This window comes from Mustela lutreola, chromosome 1 (assembly GCF_030435805.1).
Source record: "Mustela lutreola isolate mMusLut2 chromosome 1, mMusLut2.pri, whole genome shotgun sequence".
Taxonomy (NCBI): domain Eukaryota; kingdom Metazoa; phylum Chordata; class Mammalia; order Carnivora; family Mustelidae; genus Mustela; species Mustela lutreola.
The window spans coordinates 244,279,160-244,302,637 of NC_081290.1; the positions used below are offsets into that span (position 1 = coordinate 244,279,160).

The window sequence follows — 23,478 nt, forward strand, 5'->3', positions numbered from 1 at the left end:
CCACATCCCAGAGTCTTCTGGAACTTCTGAGTTGTTTCCAGTATTAACTTCGTAATCTTTAAATGAATTATCTTGCCCCACAAAGGAGCATAATATAAAGAAATAAGGAGTTTAATTTGGACAGAAAGTCTCGATACAGAATCTGCTCACTTGTGCAACATTATACCTAGCATACTTATTTTTAACTCACAAAAATCAAAGTTCCGCATATCAGTGATTACTATGTAAGTCTAAGGACAAGCCACCCTAGTGTCTAGTGTTCTTATCAGGTCTCTCTAGGATACATTTTAAATACTAATTGTGGAGACTTAAAACCAGGTTACTGTTTAATGGCTGATAATGGGTAACCTGTTTCTTGTTACGGAAGTGTTATTTCTTTTGCAAGGGGAAATTTATAAGAAGCATCCAATCTCTTTCTTACCAAAGTCTTGGGTTAGGTAGTTTATAGTTTTCCTGGCTAACCAATCCTTTTGGAAATAAAGACTTTTTTTTACTACAACAATGAAATGTTACAAGAGATAAAAAACTGCTCATAAGACACCCAGTGAGAACCACCACATAAAAGGGAGCTACAGTTGTTGTATATATCATCAATGACAAACCAGCTGTAACCCAATTTACATTCACATTTTAAAAGGACAGTAAGTTTAGAGATCTATTCCCCAAGCAGACAATGGGTCACTCACCTGCCACCTTCCTTGCCACTGCATTAATTGAAGGAAATCTGTTGTAACAAAAGAGAATAAAGCCTGGGCTTCTTCAGACCCAGAACTGAAAAAAAATTAAAGATATCGTGCTATGCTTACAATTTAAACTTTGTGTATTAAACATGTCTTAGGCATACTCAGAAGTCTGTATACTTCTTACATATGCTCACAAGACTACAATTCTCCAGAAACTTAGTCCAGGCCAAATCTGTGGCTAAAATGTCAATACACAATAATTCTCTATATCAAATGATCTCTGTGACCTAACAACAGCCCACATGTTTCAGGCAAGAGATTAAAGGAGCTAAATATTACAGTGTACCAGGACAGTAGGTCCCTTTCCCCCCCACCCCGAGTTAAATACACCCTTAAGAAATGGACACTACTGTCCAAGTAAGAGTAAACATACATGTTTAATCCCTAATTACAACACAGAATCAAGGAAGACACATTCATCCCACTCTTTGGTTATTTGGTGCTATTAATTTTAACAATACAGTGATTGATGCCATTCTTCATATCGCCCAAAGTAGGGAGAAAGAGTGAAATAAATTAGTCTCTTTTGAAAAGGAGATGCTGTAAAACTATAAATAGCAACTGAATGCTAATGAGCATGAAGATAATTCTTCAATTTGAATCCTCTGAAATCTGTGAGCAAAAGATCTGTACAAAAACGTCAGATTTAAATAACAGCATCCCTGCTTTAGATCCCTGTGGGTTTGGAAAGTTTTATACACTCAATGGGGAAGAGAGGCAAGAAGTCCTGCCATGGCTGAGCACAGGGAACCCACATTCAAACCACTGCTGTGGTCCTGATGAGCCATGAGAGCGGAAGCCAGGTAATTCCCGTTTTCTGGCTCGGGCTCTGACACAGACTGGCTCATACTAGAGCTCATCCTGAGAACGAGTCGTGACAGCACGCCGATGGAAGAGTCCCTGGATGCCAGTTTCACCCCACCAGCCCCCCACTTCTCAGAAACCAGTAAATGCCCACTTTGTGTTGAAGCTGGCCTGACTTGCATCTGTCACCTCTAACTGAAAATGTCCTGACAAAGTATACATGCAATACTTTCAACCCGGCTCTCATCAGACCAAAATGCAATTTCAGATTTTTCATTTAACATTTACAATGTTGAACATAAGATAGCATTCATTAACATTTTCTCATATTGCTCTAAATTCTCATGAAATTCAGAACATGTTCCTAACCACTTCCTGCCCTTAGAACTGACTGGTAATAGTTCTCATATTCGAGGATTCCTCATATGTCAGTTAACGGTTCTCACATTTTAACTATTATGTCTTTGAATGGTTTTCTTTTACTTCCAATGATTCCAAGTATTAGCAGAAGGGAAGAGGGCAAACATCTTATTCAAGATTACTGACTCCTTTACAAGACCTGATGTTTATAAAAGTAGAATTTGTATTTTTCCTGTTTAAAAAAAAGTTGAGTCTGTGTTTTTAGGAGGCAAGCATTTCCTACTGTGATCTTCCCCTGGAATTCACGAGCCCAAGGAAGCCAGAAGGAGCACCTGTGAAAAATACCTCAATCTCCTGCTCCCTTACCCACTACATTGGTACTATGCAGAGACGTGCAGCCTGCGAACCTCCACCAACCATCACCGGCCTACAATGAGATACAAAAATTGAAAACGAGTGTTCAGAAACTTTTATAGTCATTCATTTGACATTGCCACAATATCCAAGAGTATGATTATTTTTCTAAGAGTTGGATTTTTTAAAATTAACATTTAGCAAAAGTATCATTCCCCCGCAGTGGGAAGGAACAAGTTTTCAAACGGGCTGTTCCCGAGACAGTCTCAGAAGTGCAGACCTGCACGCCGCTCACAACCCCCAGGCAGAAAGGGACTCCCCCACCCCACCCCGCCCCACAAACTGTCAGGCTCTGGATGTCTCCAGAGCATCTGTGTCTACCAGCAATACCTACTGGCAGACCTTAAACCTACTTATCTAGGATTAAGGACCAGGCCCTGGCTCTTCTTACTCCTCTAACATCCAACCATATGCAAGCAAGATAATTGCCTCATCGCCCTCTGATTTTGCCACAGAATTTCTCAGAACAGTAGCCCACACTTCCTCCACTTCCTTGTCCTCCAATCACACCACAACACACTATCATCTGGATCCCACAATGAGATGACACAAAACTTTCAGTCTTCAGCAACAGCTACACAATCACTGCTGCCTCTTACTCCCCACCACGCCCCACCCCAATAATCCGTACAGTACTCACACCTTCTGACCACCCCCTTGGCTTCTTTGACAATAATCTCCTGAGTCTCCAGTCTCTGGTTGCTTCTCTTGGCTTTGTGCTGCTTTTTACTGTTTTATCCCCAAATGTTCGTCTTCCCCAAAAGCTTTACCCTTGAATCTTCCCTCAAATAAACTCTACTTCAAGCAACACCCACCTCTGTAATCACCAGATCAAAATAGATAAATTCCCAACCTGCACTTGCAGTCCTAGCCTCCTCTTTGGAGCTCCAATCCGCATTCCCAAATGCCTCCTGGACTCACCCTGCATGTACCTGCCACAATCACCATGTATTTCTGCCACTAGAGAGTTGCCTGTGTGCCTTAACCATTCATCGAATGGTTTTTCTGCACATGCCAGGCAGTGTGGGTAAAGCAGTAAACACAGATGTGCTCCTGCACTCACAGAGACTATGACACTTAAGTACAGATCAGACAAGACAGATAAAATCCTCATCTGTGATGTGTCCCTAAGTAAATACAGGGCAATGTGGTGTTACAGGGGGCTGGTCTAAATTAAAAGCGAAAAGATAAATTGGAACAGTCAAGTCAATCAATGGTCTGGGAAACTCTGGCATGCTACAGGGTTTAAGAGAGCACATCAGCCTGAGTGTGAGAAGCAAGAAAAGGACAGATCCTGCAAGGAGCTTGCTTTGTACACTATGGGAAGGAATCTGGGTATTAGTCCAAGTGCAATGAGGTGATGACAGATTTTAAGCAGTACTGTAACATTTAATTTATGGCCTTAAAAAAGATCCCTTTAGCTGTATTTACAGAACAGCTTTCTGGGGGCAAAATGCAAATAAAAAGACTACTTCAAAGGCCACTGCAATAATGTGGGTGGCAGAACAAATTGGAAAGATACAGTCCATGACTCTAACAACCTCCTACCTGACCACCCTTCCTCAGAGCTGTCTGTCATCCATACCGCTAGATTAGATCCAGGCACTCCCTGTTCAGAATCCTTGGCAGTTCCCCATTACGTACAGAAGGGCCATCCTATTTAAAGCTCTCCACACCCCAAGCCTGGTCTACTTTATCATTATTTTTTCCCATTGCACTTAGAGTCATTTTAGATTAAGGTTCCAATCCCAGAATACTCCCTGCATTCTGACAACTCTATGTCTTTACCTAGGCTTTTCCCCAGCCTTCCTTCCCATCCCCTCTCTTCTCCTGTGCTCCCCATCTGAGACCCCACCAATTCATAATGCTCTGGCTAAAGCACCGCTTCTAAGAAGCTCCCTCAGCTCTTCTAGAAGGGATATTACCATCTGCAGGACCGGACAGCCTTGTGCATGCTTCTCACTCTCCTTTAACTATTGCCCTGGCACTTGTCTTCTCACTCGCAGTCGTCCTCCGCTAGATACCAAGGTTTATAGGAAGGAAACGTTCCACGTTTACCCATTTCCCAGAACACCTAATGAAGTCCTGCACAAAGACATCCGTTCAAATTAAAATGCCTTTTTTTCTATAAAGCTCCTTGATGCTTTATATGCAGTTACTGGTTAAATACTCTTAAGTGGTCAAGTGATTAACCACTTTATTATCACCTATCCTATTTATCTGCCAGCTGGCTATTGAATGAGGTCATTTCCGTACAGGAAAGGGAAAAGAAATAAAACCGGTAGTGATGAAAAGTCAGAAGAGGAACAACGTAGACCTGATGTATATAGAACCTTACTTATTACACCAAATTCTAAAAGTCAAATGATAAAGGGACCAATTTATATGTTAAAATTTTGAAGCCCCAAATTTAGAGGAATCATCAGTGTAAGATGTAAGGCATAACGTCCAACCCTGAAATACTGTAAATCCCTAAACAAATAACATAGAGACAAAATTCCTAGGACAGAATTCGTGACTCTCAATTCAGGAAATACTGTTTGAAAGAATTTTAACATCTATAAAGAGAAGAGATTCTAAAGTTGGGACTGTGATCTCAAATGCTACATGTGCTCTAGAGCAAGATTGGCAAACCATGGCCCACAGATCAAATCCAATCTGCCATCTGTTTTTGTACAGAATGGTTTTTACAATTTTAAATGAATTTTTTAAAAATTCAAAAGAAGATGAACATTTTATGACATGAAAACGATATGAAATCAAATTTCAGTGTCCCCACATAAAGTTTTATTGGAACACAGCCACATTCGTTCATTTATACACTGTTTATGGTGGCTTTGGTGATACAATGGCAGAGCCGGGTAGCTGGGACCTAGACCATATAACCCAAAAAACCCAAGATGACATTTATATTTACTGTATGGTCCTTTAAAAAAAAAAAAGGTTTGTTTTCCCCAATCCTGTAGCTATAGAGAAAAAAAATGGGTCACACAGACAAGGATTATTCATGCTCCAAGACTGGCCATTCTTTGTTAAAAACAAATAAGATTTCAAATCATAAAATAAGAGAGCTACAAGGCATCTCTGATTGTACGACAGATATCACATGGGAGAGACTTCAGTTTCCAAGAGAGAAGTAGCAGGAAGCAGATTTACCTTCCTACCGTAGACAACCAGAAAACTGGAATTAGTATGTGAAACACCTATTTTCACCATTATATACATCAGACAGCACAGGATTACCATCTCTGATGGAAGAGAAACAAAAAGATAAGCCTTAAGATGGCCCTGACTGCAAAGTGGATAAGGGATTCCAAGCAGAGCATAAATGTTTCCCTAAGCTGAAAAGACAGATACTGGAGATCTGTCCCAGACATTGGGAGTTTGAGGCAGCAGAAAGTTGCAGGGCAAAGTTGTGGAGGGGAGAGAGCTACACAGAAAAAAAGAATTCCAAAAATACGCATAGGGTCTCAAGTCTATCCCAGATATTAAGATATCCATATATAGGATGAAACTCCAGAGGCTGGGCAAAGGATGATCCAGGAGCTAAGGATAGAATGGTCCCCCAGAGCTCACATGGCCTGGGAATTGTTTGGTTCCCATTAACCAAACTGGAGAGTCCTCACTGATTACAAAGGGCATTCAGTAGAGACACTAAGAAGGCCACACCTTAGTAGGAAAGCTAAACCATCCTGCGGTGAGGGAAGATACTTGAGACTGTGTGAAGTTTAAAAGCAAGCCTTGAAAGAATTAAACTGAACTACAAGTAAATCAACTACTGGGGCAGGGGTCGGAGGGGACGACAACTTTAGATGAAGACAACAAAATCTAGGCAACCGACAACAAATAATATACAACATCCAGCATCCAATTAAAACTTACTAGACACGCAAAAACAAAAAACAAAACAAAACAACAAAAACCCCAGAAGCATGTGACCCATAACTAGAGAAAACCCAGTCAACAAAAATAGATCCAAAAATTATAAAGATAAGGACTTTAAAATGGCCATTATAACCATGTTCAAATATTCAAAGCAGCCTTTCTCAATTCTCCCAAGGATGATACACAGCAAGAACCAACCCAGATGCACTGAAGAGAAGTTAATTCACTGCACACCACAGACAGATAAGAACCACAGACAGATAAGACATTAGACTCAATTCCCTGGGAACTCTGTTGGAAGGGACTGGGTAAGAGAAACACCTGAGCACAGTGAGAGAGATGGAAGATATTTTAAAAAAAAAAAAAAAATAGGCAAAACAGAGCTTCTACAGAAGAAAAAAGAACACAAAGTCTCAAATGAAAAATTCATTCAATGTTATTAACAGCAGATGAAACAAGGAGAGAAGAAAAGGTTAGGGAAGTTGAAGATGTAGCAATAAAAAGTATCCAAAGTGAAGCCCAGAGAGAAAAGAAAAGTAAACTGATAAAACAAAATTTAACCTTCAAACTGCTTTGCTATAAATCATCTATTCAGAATAAAATTAAAGATTTCCCATTCAATCTACCTATTACATGGACAATCTCTTGTTATTTGAAGTTACCTATGATAAAAAATGTTCCCAACTGAAAGTCCTAACAAGGATATGTGATAGCACTGGAGTGTCAAAACCCACAGGGTAAGTAACTCCAGTACCTTCCTGGGCAGAGATTTTAACGAGCATTCAAATAAATGTGTGCACTGTGCTTCCGCTGTTCTAGGCTTCTTCTTCAGAGGAGTATATGTGTATGTATTCAACCTCCTCTCTCCTTCAGAGATGGGGTTTCTGTCAGGGGCACTTCACAGAAAAAGTTTAAGAAATGCCAACTCCAGAAAATATTCAGGAAATCCCTACGAACACCAAGCCATTTCACTTCAAATTCACCTACTAAATAACCAATCCTGATCTTTAGATGCAAACCCTAAGGCACTGTTAGAAAAAGGCACAGAACTAGCTACTAAAGTGTTTCTTCCAATACTCCCATTCCTCCAAGAAACCACCCAAATAACAAGTCATCAAACCTTATCTTGTGATAACAGGTCAATTTTAATTCTAGCACCTGAAGCTATACAAGGGTATGCTTTATCAACTTCATGGGACTGTTGTACACATTTAATAAAGTGACAACTGTGCAATACCACTTAGTATCTCACAATCAGGAACATACTTTTGAATTGTTTAAACACAATCCACAGAATTAAAAACAAAATCAGAAGCCATCCACAGTTATACTAATTGTCAATTAAAAGTTTTACACTTACTACTTGATACAACAGCCAATACCTAGTACGGTGTTTCAAAGGTGACTTGAGTCTCATCCTGTTGTCATCTATGGAGAAGTTTTCTCGAGCAGACACGTGACTGGCCAGAGGTGGGCGCCACCAGGACCAGGACCAGAAGGGCAAGTCAAGTTCTACCACAGTTTCTGTAGTTTTCTCTTTTTTTCTTTGTCAGTTAAAAGTGAACAGTGAGAATTAAATACTTATCTTTACATATACACAAGGTATGCTGTGAAAGCATATTTGCTTACAAACATATAAAAATACTTGTTAACTAGTTTGATAAGAAAATAATGTATAAAAGTATATAGCAAAAACATTAATCATCTCTGACCTCGGAAAGATCAATTCCATATTTTATATTACAAACAAAAAACAGTTTTAGTTTTTTTGAATCCCTTATCCACAAATACTTGAAAAGGAAGACAGACAGAAATTATTTATTTTTACTCTCGACATGGCTGTGAAAAGAGTTAACTTAAAAAACCAAGAACATTGAAATGCCTAAGTCCAGAATAAGTCCAAATATTTGGCCACATAGAACATTATTATCATCTTTAGGAGCGGAACACTTAAAAAGTCTTCATACGCAGTTTCTAATGTATAAATACAATAGGCGTTTTGGTATTTTGGCCATGGGAAAACAAAGGCTGTAGCATCGGTAAAGGTCTGAGATGTCTCACTTTTGTGGATTCAATTCAGTGTATTTAAGGTTAACTAAAGTTGACATTAAAATTTTTAGAGATAGGCAAAAATTCACATTTTAAAAAAACTCCTCACTTTTCTATTTAGAGTAATAATAGGAAATATGATTCCAGAAGTTAAAAGTTATTTCACAACCTATGACTTCAGCTTGGCAAACAGCATAGGTTCCAAAACTGATTCATCCCTATTAAAATGTAAGCCCTTAAAAAAGAATGTGTCTGTGTATATAGATCAGTATTTTTAAGGAATCAGATAATCTCTGAAGCAGCCTTAGTGTTTCCTTTAAATCTGTCTTGAAATGACCATAGGATTAGCTTCACAAGAAAGGATTACCCAGCTTCTTGGTCTAAGGCTACCATGGTGATCATTTGTCTAAGGCTAGAAAGGTACCAACATGATGTGATGTAAACCATAAAGAGAAAAGGAGAAGATGAGGGCTTTTCCTGGCAGTTGGTAGCTACAACTCAAGGGATTCTTAGAAAATGACACAATGGCAGCCTTTCTTGTCTTTTTCTTTCCGTGTTGGTTCTGGTGAAGGAGGACATTCCTGCTCTTGAAATTTCCTGTAAGACAGAAAAATTTACATATAATTTTCTTGCTGGTAATACTACAAATATATTATTTTTGGACAAAGCTAGCTTATGTGCTTATGCTTCTCAATGTTGAATTTCAACTAGGGAATCAAAGCAAATCTTTGAGGGGAAAAAGGGCACAAATATTTCAATGCCAACGTAAGCAGAGCTGAGTTTCACTGATAGGTGAGTCCTGAATCAGACTCAGATACTGAACTCAGTGACCTCTAAGTTCCCTTCCCAATTTGAAATTTCATGATTATAAGGTATACTTAAAGAATAAGAGTCCACTGGGGCGCCTGGGTGGCTTAGTCAGTTAAGCATCTGACTCTTGGTTTCCAGCTTAGCTCGTGATCTCCAGGTCACGGGTCAAGCCCTGAGTCTGGCTCTGAGTGCAGCATGAAGCCAGCTTCAGACTCTCTCTCCCTCTCTGTCCTGCTCACACACTCTTCTCTCTCTCTCTCTCTCTCTCTCTCAAATAAACAAAATATTCTTAAAAATAAAGAAAGAATAAGCATCCACTGCTAGAGTAGAATATAAAGTATGAGGTACGCAGTTCCTATGCCTGTTCTGCCACTTACTAGCCACCAGTCAGCACTAGACAAATTAGCTAACAACGTCAGTGGAGCCTCGGTTTTTTTAGAAGGCAATAATAAACTCTACTTTCCACAGTTGCTATGAGGATCTAAGAAGCTCCTGTTATGTTTAAAGGCCTATCAGTGCATGGCATAAAAAATCCTCCTCTAGGGGCACCTGGCTGGCTCAGTAGGTAGAGACTCTTGATCTCGGGGTCGTAGTTCAAGCCCCATGCTGGACAGGGAGCCTACTAAAAGTAAAAATAAAATTAAACATTTTTTTTTAAAAGCTTCCTCTACCCACTCACTCCTCACTCCAGACTGACTAATGGATATGGATATAGATTCTAAGGATCAAAACCCAGAGCCAAATATTTCAAAAGGCAGTAAAAGTGACATTAAGAAGGCACTGCATTTGTGTGCACACAAAACCATGTTAAAATACACATAACAAAATTTAACACCTTACCCATTTTTAAGCATTCGGTTCAACAATATTAAATATATTCACAATGTGGTACAACCATCACCACCATCCACCTCCAGAACTCTTCTATCTTACAAAACAAACTCTGTACTCGTTTAAAAATGGAACTCGTACCTTTTTTTTTTTTAAAGAATTTTATTTATTTGACAGAGAGAGAGATCAGAGATCACAAGTAGGCAGAGAGGCAGGCAGAGAGAGAGGAGGAAGCAGGCTCCCCACTGAGCAGAGAGCCTGATGTGGGGTTCGATCCCAGGACCCTGGGATCATGACCTGAGCCGAAGGCAGAGGCTTTAACCCACTGAGCCACCCCAGGCGCCCCGAGAACTCGTACTTTTAACAAACTACTAAGAACTAAAAAACTATAAACCTTAGTTCTCTTTCCCTACAAAGGGAATGCCCATGCAAAGGGCTAAAAAAGAAAAGGAAGCCCATAGCACAGATGCTGATTCCCCTCAGACTCACAATTAACCCCAGCTCACTCCACATAGCTGTCAGACAGAGACTAGCAGACCTAGAGAGCCCAGGGTGAAGTAGAGGCCAAGCCACCAAGGCTAAAAATAATCAAATTAAACCCCTCCTACTATAAAGCAACTCAATCTTTCTCACACAGAAACCAATTCCAGGTGACCTCACCCATCACCTCAAGCTTCCTGGAACCATTAACACTTTTTGAACCACAGGGGCCCTCTAGGCCAGCAGACAGAAAACCCCTTGGTTATCTGAGATGTCACACTTCACCCCATGAAGGGGAGGCCTGACTCTCCCCCACCTAGCTCACTGTCCGCCTGGGAAGACGTGGGGACAGAGCAAAGCTGAAGAGCACAGGCTCTGGAATCAGAGAAACGGATTTGAGTCCCAGCCCTGCCGTTTACCGCCAAAACTTTGAGCAAGTTAACTCACCTTGATGTACCTGCTTTCCCATCCGAAAGTGAGGATAGATCAAAGTATTTAGTTTACTGGGTTGTGGTGAGCATTCAATGTAGTGATACCCGTGAAGTATGAGGCACAGTGTCTGGCAGAGATTTCCACTCAAATGTAGCTATTGTCCTCCCTATCTTCATGCTATGGACACCTCTGGAAACGGCACAGATTCTTCCCAAAATCTCTATGTGTACTCTCTCCTTCAATATAATTAAATTTGGTTTTATATGTAGGAAGTACCTAGTATACAGTATGTCCTTAATGAAAATCTATAATATGCCTTGGGTGTCAATGCCTAGCACAGAAGTGCTTCTACATACAGCTTCCCTTCTTAAACACTGAGTGGCAATTTCTTTCTCAGCTTATGGTTTTCAAAAGCACAGTGTGATTACCTGTTAAATTCCATAAATTAAAACAAACTTCAAAGATGGGTCTTGCGTACCTTATAACCCGGACAAGTTCGTGGAAAGCTTGATCTACATTCATCCTCATCTTGGCTGATGCCTCCATGTACGTTACCTTCAGCTGTCGTGCCAACTGCTGTCCTTCCTCCTGTGTTACCTGAAATCCCAAGGGTTGTATTTGAGGTCCAGAATTAAAAATCAGATCTGCTCCATCTAATCCGTGGCCATGCACTGCTTTGCTAATCCAGCCAGCAAGCCGAGCTGCTTTTCCATAAGATAAACAGAGACTCACAAGCTCAATACGAACCAGAGCCCAGCTCTGAAAAACAACTCACTGATTAAAATATTACCAGACAACAAGATCTCAGTCTGGTGGTCACTCAGCAAGTATTAAATACAATGGTGATAAGTTCTGGGAAGGAAAAGTACAAGGTGCTGGCAGACTCTATAACCCTGCTGGGCAGATCAGGGAAAGCTTCCCTGAGGAATGACATTTAAACTAAGAACTAAATAAAGAGTAGGGAGTGCAGTGGGGTGGGGTAAGAAGGTATCCCTGACAAAAGAAAGGGCAGGTGTAAGAGCCATGGGGGGGCTGCCCTTTCCAAGTTCCAGGTACAACACGAAGTCTAGAAAAGCTTAAATACAAGAAGCCAAGAGAGAAAATAATAAAGAGGTGAGGACGGAGAGGACGGAAGCCTCGAGAGGCCGCGGGTCTTCCTCATCTCTGCATTCCCCAGTAGCCGGTACACAGGACATGCTCAGTAAATACAGGAGAAAAATGAGCAATGATTACGATCAAAACATTTTCCATATACTAGGATGTGAAGGGTGGTAGAACGAACATCCTAAAATGGTAGGGCAGAATAAGAAACATAAAATGACTGTAATGCCCTATATGTTTTCAGCGTAAAAGGCTGAAAGTCATGACATTTACCAAAAACTGCTAAACTTCATCACATTTATATACTGTGGCTGAAAACTATTTTTCCAAAACAGTGACTTTTATTGCTGTCATCACCACAGAAGTCAACACTCACAGAGACGTTAGAAACTGCAGACTGGGGGAGAGGGTGGACTCAACATTATCTTCCACAGAGAACCACATTTTTCTGGTCTTTTTTCAGTAAGGTACCTTTATCTCTACAAAAATAGGATCATGACTTGTATATTTACGTTACACCCCAGAACTATGTTAAACTCAATTATCTGGGTGCTCTCTCATAAATCCCATAGGCTTTTCTACAGGATCATGTTGTTTGCGACGAAAGTCGGTTTTATTGCCTCTTCTCTACTGTGGGTGCCTTTCATTTCTTTTTCTGGCCGGACCTCCCAGCTAGCACATTCAGAGCCACGCCAGCAGCATACAGTCCTTCCCCAGGAAGCACACTGAATAGTGTAGGGCCTCACTGCACATGCCCTTTATCACGTGAACAAAGTTCCTGCTATTCCATCTGTAAAGTTTTCAGCAGGATGTTACATTTCTCAAATTTTTTTTTTCTTCACCCACTGAGATCATGATCTTTCCACATTAGTCTATTAACATGGTGAACTGTGTTGATTCATTTTTTCCTGCTAAGTCAACACTGCACTTCTGGAGTAAACCCCACTCAAGTAATGGTGCACTGTCCTCTTCATAGATTCTATTTGCTAGAATTTTAAGAATTTCTTACATCTGTGTTCGCAAGTATTATTGGACTATCGTACTCTTACATCTTGGTCTGGCTTTGGTATCAGAGTACTGCTGGCTTCGTATGAGGAGTTGGAAAGAATCCTCTCATCATCAATTTCTGGAACACTTTCAGCAAAATCAGTTTGACGTAATTCACCAGCAAATCCACCTGGGCCTGGGATTTTCTCTGAGGGAAGGTTTTTATAATCAGTTGAATTTATTTTATAGATACAGCACTATTTGGATTATCTATTTTTTTTCTTGAATTTTGGTAGTATTTTAAGAAATATGACTATATCATCTAACTTGCTGAATTTATTGATATAAAGTTTCTTTACAGTATGGTATTTCTTTATAGCACAGTATTTCTTTATATAGTATTTATTTCATTTTCAGTATCTGTAAGATCTGAAGTGAAGGAATCTCTTCCATTATTAACACTGGTAATCTGTGCTTTGCTCCTTTTTCACCTGGTCTTTCTGGCTAGATTTGTCACTTTGACTAATCTTCTAAAAACCAGATTTATCTTTCTATGAATTTTTTATTTTCAATTTCATTGATTTCCATTCTTTTTTATTTCCCTTCCTTAATTACTATGGTTTTAATTTGCTTTTTTCTTCTAGTTTAAGGTAGAAATTAGCCTTTGAATGGAGTCTTTTTCTTTTCTAATAATAACCACTTAATACTATAAATTTCTATTTTTCTTCTTTGGTAGAATCCCAAATTTTGATATGTTGTTTTAATTATAACTTGGTTCATAATATTTTATTAAATAATTTTCCTTTTGATCACTTCTTCGTACCAAGGGTGAGTTAAAAGTTTGTTGGTTTCTCCATATTTAGAGGTTTCCTAGATAGGTTTCTGTTACTGATTTCCAAGTTAATTCCACCATGAACAAGGAACATACCTGGTCCGACTAGAGTCCTTTTAAACTTACTGAGACTTGTTCTCGTTTCAAAATAATGTGTATTCCACTGCAGTTGGGTGGAGCATTCACTAAATGTCAGTTAGAGTAAGTTATTCGATAATGTTATTCAAGCCGCCAAGATCCTTACTGACTTTCTATTTAACTACTCAGAGCAGTGTTGAAAATTCTGACTATGAGTATGTCAATTACTTGTTGCAGTTCTTTCAATGTTTGCTTTAGGAATTTCGAAGTTGTTGGACACCTGGGTGGCTCAGTCAGTTGTTAAGTTTCTGCCTTCGGCTCAGGTCATGATCCCAGCATCCCGGGGCTCAGGATCAAGGCCTGCATCCTGCTCCCTGCTCAGCGAAGAGCCAGCCTCTCCCTCTCCTTCCACCTGGTGCTCCCCTTGCTTGTGGGCACTCTCTCACTTTCTCAAATAAATAAATAAATAAATAAATAAAATCTTTTAAAAAAAAAAAGAATTTTGAAGTTGTTATTCAGTATATGAATGTTTAGGATTGTCATGTTCTCTTAATGAATAGTAATCTCTTTTTCATTATGAAACAATCCTCATTACTCCTCCTGGTCATCTTCTTTGCTCTGAAATGGCCTTAGGCTGATACTTACGTTACATTTCAACATGCTTTCCATTAGGATCAGCATGGTATATCTTACCCCACCCTTCACTTCTAACCTATTCACACCTTTACACTAAGGATTTCTTGTAGCGTCTCACTTTTTTATCCAATTTGATGATTGGATAATCTGCCTTTTAATTTAGGTTCTCATATTGCTTACTGTTAATGTGATTATGGATACCATGGAGTCATCTTGAATTTTCTTTCCTATTCACCCATTTGTTCTTTGATCTAACCCCTTTTCTGGATTAACTGTATTGCTCTTAGGATTCCATTTTCTCTCCTTTGTTAGCTAATGAACTATGTATTAAGTGGTTTTAAGGACTGCTTTAGAGTTTATGATACACATTTTTCACTCATCACAGTCTAATTCAAATGCTTTACACCAATGCAAGTATCATGTAACAATCTTACTACAATAGTATTTTTCTTCCTTCTGCATTTTATTATTACCTTTTACCTCATAATAGGCAGTTACTATTTTTGCTTTAAACATCCAATTATATTTTAAAGAGATTTAAATAACAATAAAAGTAATTTATATTTGCCCAATGACTATCATTTCTGGTGCTCTTCATTTTTTTTTGTATAGATTCAGATTGCTGTTTAGTATAATTTTCCTTCTTTTCATTTCTTGTAATGCAGGTCTGCTGGTAATGAATCCTCTCCCTTTTGTAGATCTGGGCAAAGTTTTTATTTCACCTTCATTTCTTTTCTTTTCTTTTTTTTTTAAAGATTTTATTTATTTATTTGACAGAGAGAAATCACAAGTAGATGGAGAGGCAGGCAGAGAGAGAGGAGGAAGCAGGCTTCCTGCCGAGCAGAGAACCCAATGCGGGACTAGATCCCCTGAGATCATGACCTGAGCCGAAGGCAGCGGCTTAACCCACTGAGCCACCCAGGCGCCCTCACCTTCATTTCTTAAAAACATTTTTTTTTTTTTTTAAAGATTTTATTTATTTATTTGACAGAGAAATCACAAGTAGATGGAGAGGCAGGCAGAGAGAGAGAGAGGGAAGCAGGCTCTCCGCTGAGCAGAGAGCCCGATGCGGGACTCGATCCCAAGACTCCGAGATCATGACCTGAGCCGAAGGCAGCGGCTTAACCCACTGAGCCACCCAGGCGCCCCTCTTAAAAACATTTTTATTGGCCATTTAATTTTAGATGATTTTCTTCTTTCAATACCCGAAAGATGTTGCGCCACTATCTTCCTCTCCCTTGTATCACTGCCCATGAGAAACCATGATGACTGCTGCCATCTTTAGCTCTGTTCCTGTGTTAATAGTTTTCTTTTCCTCTGGTTATCTTTCAGATTTTCTCTTTATCGGTGGTTTTAAACAATGTCATTAAAATGTGTGTGTCCTGTTGTAATTTTCTTCATATTTCTTATGCTCAGGGTTTGCTGAGCTTCTTAGATTCATGTGTTTCACAGTTTTTTTCAAGTCAGAAATTTTTCAGCTATTACTTCTGGCTGTTAATCCCAGCCAGGGTATTTTTCATCTCAGACATTGTAGTTTTAATTTCTTTAAGTCCAATTTTGATCTTTCTCCATCTTCCATGTCTCTACCTACTATATTCAATTTTCAGGGTTTTCTCTAGCTTCTTAAACATATGGAATATAGTCTTAAGAAATATTTAAGGTATTGGGGTGCCTGGGTGGCTCAGTGGTTAAAGCCTCTGCCTTCAGCTCAGGTCATGATCCCAGGGTCCTGAGATGGAGCCTCACATTGGGCTCTCTGCTCAGCAGGGAGCCTGCCTCCTCCTCCTCTCTCTCTCTGCCTGCCTCTCTGCCTACTTGTGGTCTGTCAGTCAAATAAATAAAAATCTTAAAAAAAAAAAAGAAAGAAAGAAAGAAATGTTTAAGGTATCTGTACACGAATTCTATCTGTGTCATTTCTGGGTCTGTTTCTATTCTTTGCTTTTCCTCCTTATTGTGAATCATATTTTCTTGCTTCTTGCTTGGTTATTTTTAAGTGATGGTTGGGTATTTAACTTTTATCTGTTGAGTTCTAAAAAGTTTATATTCCTATAAATGTTCTCGAGATTTCTTCTGGGATTCACTTATTTGGAAAGTGTGCTCTTTTTTGTTACATAGTACCTACAAAATAGATTTCATCCAGGGCTAATTCTGCCCTACTATTGCAACAAAATCCATCTGAGTACCAATAACCCCAGAATTACAAGGTTTCTCACTCTGGCTAACTAGAACAGGAATTATTGCTAGCCCTATCTGAGCTTGATTGAGCTTGAGTTGTTCCCTTTAGTCTTTTAAGGTAGTTCGTTCTTCCAGTGTAACATTCTATTTCCAAAATTCGGCAACCTCAGTGCAGTATCATTAGTTTATTACATTAATATGTACATCTAATGATTATTTCATAATAGTGGATAACCTTGTTGTGCTCCAAAAGGGCAGCAGATTCTGCACAGCACTGGTATACCCAAGTTTTTCTAGATTTTACACTTTGCTGCCTCTCTTCAAAACAGCTTATATACCATTAGGCCTATGGTTTTGAAATATAAATCAATCAAATCAAGCAAGCAATTAACAAGTAAGGAAGACAAGTAAGAAAAGAAAGCTTCACAGAAGCCAATTTAAAAAGCAAATTCCTTTATTAAATTGACATGGGACATGCCTTCCTACAAAAATACCTCTGTGTTGTCACAAATTCTCTTCCTTCTTCCTGGGATGCCACCCCTTCTCTCCAAACTCTATACTCTTAGTTTGTTCCTTAATAACACTTCAAGACTTAAGCAATCAATAACTTCCCCCTTAGCCTCCATGAGGTTTTGGAACAACACCCTGGAGTTCCCATCATGCCCTACAGTGACCAGTAACAAAACCCTAAACATACTATACTCCAATTCTCAGGTTTGTTCTCCCACTATCCCTACATCACATCCCTTGTAGCTAGGGAGTAAGGCATTATTTGTCTTTGTACGCTCAGAGCCCAAAAGAGTGTATAGTCATTAACTAATAAAGACATATGTTAGGTAGACAGAGTATGACCAATCAAGTAAGTAAATGAAAACATACAGGAAAAAAATAAAAATAAAAATTAGTATTTGAGACAAGTCAATCAAGAATTACTTTATTAATATGATTTTGATTGAGAAAGGGAAATACATGTCCTTAAGAATTCTGCTATTTGGAAGAAAAAAAAAATAATTCTGCTATTTGTCTTTCTGTTCATTTATTCTTCCAAAAGGTACCTTGCCCCATCCCTCCTTCATAATGTAATTCAGCTACAGAGAATGGCAAATGACCTATCTATACATAGTAAGAAGTAATTAATGACAGAGATGATAAAATAATCCCACTGCTAAGATTATTTACGTGCTTCATTCATTTATTTTTAAAGCATGGTCTCCCATCACTGTCTCCTAAGAATCGAGGTCAGTAGAGTTTGTACACGAATTTCTGGTCAAGGAATCTCTAACCACATATAAAGCTGCTCTTGAGCTCACTGGTGTAGCATTATTTTAACTAAGAAACAGAAATAGCATTGCTGCCATCAAAGCAAACAAAAAAGCACAAAAAGAATATTGCAGGGAACAAAGAATGCCACGTGTGTAGATAGAGAACTACACAAATAAGATTTCCTAGAGGTTCCCCAACCCGGAGAATTTTATAAAGGTACCAAATACTAAAGTTTATCTCCTGGATATTTTAACTTGGTAGGTCAGCACTACCCAAAAGTGTTTTGTTTTAAACAAAAAAGGTGAATCTGACTGAAAAAATTCACAGATCTGCATTTGGGAACCTCCAGTGGTTTCACTTCAAAGGCACAAATAAGTATTAGAAGACAACCACACTAATGAGTTTATCTAGTACTATGTATTTCCAAATAGAGAAGAGCAAGATAAGAATGATGAGAGCAATTTTATTAATCTGGCTTTAGTAGGAATAGACCAAAACATGTGCAATGCTCACACAGATGTGTCTAGTTAATAAATAACCTAAGTCTGCAGAAGCAAAACGTGTTTTTGTTTTATTTTCAAAAATATCGATTGTATAGAAAGAATCATCAAATTAATACATGGTTTGATTCACTGATGCCTTGAATCATTCATTCAGCAAATATCTATTGAGTACTTACCTTTGTTGTATGTGCTAAGGACAAAGCATGAACAAAACTAAATGGTGAAAACTGAGAAGCGCTCAGGCTACTTACACTCAATGGTTTACAAATCTTTTAGATGCAGACAAGGTACAAACAGATAAGGCAAGAAGAGACCCTTAATACCACTGGGGGTTCCAGCGATGTCTTTTTCCTAGGAGGCTTACAGGGGCATATTATGGTCAAGGTACTAACAAACAGATTGGGGGTTAGAACACTTAGATATTATTGTAAGTATAATGGGCTCCCTTCTCACATTAACAGAAAGCCACTAGCACCTAACAAGGGGGAAAGGAGATGGGGAAGCTAAGGTAAGCTGGGAGAGAAGACAGAGGAAAAGCAAACAAAACAAACAAAACAACAACAACAAAAAAGCAAAACAGTCTGTTTCTACACAGGGCTGAGTCAGGACAAGGAACCTGAAACTAGAGATAGCACCAAGTCAACAATCCAAGCCCACGTACTGCTGTATTAAATTTCAGATTCAGTGTGCTATCATATTTACCCACTTTAACATTTTAGTAAGCACAAACAAGTCATTTACTTATGTTTTCTTCCTACATCTCTGAAAGGATAAACAAAATGATCAAAGTATCTCTAAGGGGCTAGGTGCGTGGTAACGTTAACCAAACTCTTTTTATTTAATGTAAACTTCAGTGACTTTGTTCTTTCTGTTGCTCTGTCATTAATGTCTAGAAAAAAGGTTCAATAAATATTGGATGGATGGATGGATGGATGGATGGAAGGAAGAAGCCAAATCTAGAGATACAGAAGCTAGAAGAAAGTAACCAAAATCTCTGATCTCCCCAGATGGGTTCAGAATTTCAGGAACCAGTAGGAAGAATGCCCAGGGCTGACCCACTGATTCCAAAAACATGGAGAACTGGCATTTGTTACCTAGCTAGAAACTAGAAAAAGTCCACAAATGATTGTGTCTAAGACAAAGGCAGAAAACAATGAACTGGTTCATTAACTTAGCAAGTCAGACTGGTTCCTGAGTAAAAATGTTTTAGGGGTGATGACCAAAAAAGTAAGCATTTCTGAACAGGGGAAAGAAATCTTTATGGGATCCCTGTGGCCTGTCCAGGGTGTTGGTAAAGCAAGGCAAGGTGCCAAGACATTCTGGACAACACCTTTACTTCTGAAAAGACTTTACAAAGGTAAAAAAAACCTTTAGCATAGCGCCTTAATTTCAAATGTGCTGTGCATGGCCCTCAAAGGCTGGAAAGTGAAGCATGATGGTCTTTATACACCCAGAGCCTTAGAAGAGGGTGTACCTGAGCCCTAAGACACCAGAGAGAGAGAAGGGAAGATGAGCAAAGGGAGAAGGAAGAGGCAAAGGTTCCACTGTCCCAGAGCTAAGTAAACACAGTGTTTCAAAAATGAGCGTGTGAGTAACTGTGTCAAATGTTACTGATATCTGCGTAAATTGTGACCTTGACTCGGGCACTGCATGCCTTGGGGTCAGGGCAAGCAAGAATGGCAGGAAAGAGAGGAGAGAGAGCAAGTGTAGATAACACTTTCAACGAGTTCTGTGTGACAAGAAGCAGCAGAAAGGTACACAGAGAAGAATGTGAGATTAAGAACAAGCTTTTGCTGTAGTTACAGATTGTTTTAAAGAGGAGAGCCAAACTGGTGGGAACGATCATGAGGCAAAGAAATGGGAAAAACTGGAAGGGGACGCAGTGCCTACTAGAGAGGATGGGCACAGATAGGTGAACAGTTTATCCACCTAAATGGGGGAAGGCAGAATTGATGGGGTACATGTGTACTTTGGTTAGTACATGTGGAGGTAGAAATGTGCAGAAATGTCTCAGTGAAATAGGAAAATATTACTCATCATCAGCTGTGAGTGAGGAAGGAGAAGAAAGTGCTGTCAGTTTAAGAATGAGAAAGTGAGTAAGAATCATGCAAACAAGTGGGAAATGAATGGGATGAGGGAAAGGCGGTAGGATTTGCAGCCAGCCAGCACCCAAGGCTCCCGTAAGTGCAGGAGCTGTGCCTGAGTGCAAGGGTGAAGAGGAGATGAAGCAGAAGCCAGAAATCCAGTTTTTCTCAGGGCCTATCCTTCAGAGAGCAGAATCTATAGGAATGAGTGAAAATTAAGCAGTCAGATCTCAGCTACTTGCTCTTCTCTCTTGGATACACACGCTTGAGCTTTCAATGTATACATAATTTATCGTGTATACAGTTTAAAGCAGAGAAATGAATATAGAAGAACTTACTCCAGGCCAACTGCTATCTTCAGGGTGATGGAAATATGAAACTTACCATTCCCTACATTGTTCCTTCTCACCACCTTTGTTTTTTATTTTACTCTGAGAATCTTTTCTCTTATTAAAAGGAAAAAACCTTAGATGAAAAATTTTATAAGCCCACTGTGTGAAACAAAGTCGAAGTGCCATAATATGTTGATAATCTGCAGACATAGGAAACTGTGGCACAAACATGGCATCTTCAGCATAGAGGTGACTTAGAAGTAACTCTGCCCTAGGACCATCACGGCAGGGCCTGTTTGGTCTGGGGGACATGGGCTTCCCCACACTTCCTGGCCTATCACCACCTACACTACAGGAGACCTCCAACTCACCCCAGTCCTCCCATCTATTGTATTACTGGAGCTACGTACAACCACCGAAAGGTGAGAAAAACCTTTCCCATCATCAGGGCAGAAAGCACTCAGGGGCCGGGTAGAAGAGGGAGGGAGGGGAGCCTCTTGCTCATGGCAAAGCTACTTCCCAGTTACTCCCAGATCCAGTGACATATAAAAGTGTTTCTAGTACTAGAAAGGACTGCGAAGATCAGCAGACAGATTCTACTGGCAACTTTTAATAAATACAGTTAGGTTCAGAAACCCTGAAGGAAATGACCCTAAAAATAAAAAAATTCAAAAATAGACGGCCTATCTACTCTTAAGGTTTAAGATGTGAACAATGCCATATTCTAAATTATTTCAAAAAGTTTATACTGGTTTGAAGTGAAGAACAAATTTTTTCACCTTAGGGGTGCCTGGGTGGCTCAGTGGGTTAAGGCCTCTGCCTTCCGCTCAGGTCATGATCCCAGGGTCCTGGGATCGAGCCCCGCATCGGGCTCTCTGCTCAGTGGTGAGCCTGCTTCCCCCACTCTCTCTCTGCCTCCCTCTCTGTATACTCATGATCTATGTCAAATAAATAAATAAAATCTTTTAAAAAAATTTTTTTTCACCTTAACCTGATAATAATACAGATTTTAAAAAGACCTACTAGTAAAATTTATTCTACATCAAATATCACCAGAAAACATTTCTAAATTTTAGCATTGGAACAATAATATTCTCTTAAGCCCACATTTAAACCTGGTATACCTTCAACAAAATTTTACAAATAGAGCACACAAAGATTTGTATTAAATTACAGTTAACTACAAAATGGAAGGCTGCCCTCAGAGGTGTTCTCAACCCATTTTTCCTGATGTTTGCACTTTTCAAACAAAATCTTAAAAAGTAACACAAAGCTATATAAAAACAGAAGACAATTTAAATACCAGCAAAAATTAAGAAACAACTTAAACAATTACATTTCCAGATGTAATTGTTTAGAGGCTAAACCCTGAAATGAAATAAAAAGATACAAAAAGAAACCCCAAGTGACGGAAGAACCTGCACTAATTTACATCTGACCTTGTTCTGCTCACCCACAAAAATATGAGTGGATAATATATCCTCCAAATTTTAAAAATTAAATGTGAAATACAAGTGAGTATAATCTAGCTACAACTAAATACTAAAAATCTTCTTCCCTTAGAGGTTATGGTGTTAGATTCTGCCAGTGCAAAGAATGAACAGAATATTCCGTCACTGATGGAACTCAGGAAAAACCCAAATATTGTCATTCAGGCCAAAGCTATTCTCTAAATGAAAGTAATTTAGCATTAACACTGAAAAAACTTGGTCTGTAATAAGGGTAGCTTTAAGATGACCTAACTGAATTAGAGTTTTGGAGATTATCCAAGAAATTATAACATGTGAATGGAGCTAGTACAAATACTCACAGGTTTACAGGGTCCACTGAAGTTCTGTGTAAATGTGTCTGAGAATTCGATATCCCCAGATCTAGTGTGCCACGGTCAGCAGGTTTTCTGATCATGGCACTTTCAGTAGTTTCATGAAACACATCTATTCACCAATTCATCTTTTTGTGATTATCAACAATGGGATTTCCAGCAGCAACATTCCTTCTCACCTGTCTTTGATGATCCAGATCTGCTTTATTACCAATTAAAATCATTGGAAACTCATCACGATCCTTCACTCTGAGAATCTGTCTTTGAAACTTATAGATTTCTTCGAAACTAAAACAGAAACAGACAAATCAATTTGCTCAAATATCAGAACATGGCTAGTCTCACACCCCATTTAGTATCTCATTACTTTATCTTTTTCTCTAAAAACAAGAAGTCCAAATTCAATAAAATAGTGATCTAGGCATGAACAGAAGATCTGTATTTTAATACTGGTACAAACCTGCCTCGATCTGTGACTGAAAAGACCAACAGGAAACCCTCGCCAGTTCTCATATACTGTTCTCTCATAGCTCCGAACTCTTCTTGTCCTGCTGTATCCAGAACTAAAGAGAAAACAATACATGTAACCGTGTTCATGTTCTCATCTCATACATGGCTTCCCCAATTAATGTGGGTCCTTCAGAGCACATCATACATAGTGTAATAAAGACATGGAATTCTCCTCAAAGCGCTCTATTCCTGAAACTAGAAACAAACACATCTCACAGCAGACAGCTTCAGAGTCATCTTCATCAGTACGGGTTGATTTTATAGCTAGAATACATTAGCATACCAATTACAAGGTTAAAAATACCAAATACATCTAGGCAGATGGAGTCAGATCACCTCTGAAGTCA

General features: G+C 39.1%; 1 protein-coding gene across 2 annotated transcripts in view; it reads right to left on the reverse strand.

Annotated features, from left to right (window-relative positions):
* Positions 1–7,327: 7,327 nt before the first annotated feature.
* The window catches only part of RRAS2 (RAS related 2), a 73,643-nt gene continuing 57,492 nt past the window's right edge, over positions 7,328–23,478 (reverse strand). For both annotated transcript variants that reach the window (XM_059136796.1, XM_059136789.1), the window contains exons 3-6: positions 23,082–23,184; positions 22,801–22,909; positions 11,287–11,405; positions 7,328–8,852 (exon numbers count right to left, since the gene is read on the reverse strand). In XM_059136796.1, coding sequence (XP_058992779.1) covers positions 8,765–8,852; positions 11,287–11,405; positions 22,801–22,909; positions 23,082–23,184 — 419 coding nt within the window. In that variant the 3' untranslated portion in view covers positions 7,328–8,764. The remainder of the gene's footprint in view (positions 8,853–11,286; positions 11,406–22,800; positions 22,910–23,081; positions 23,185–23,478) is intronic.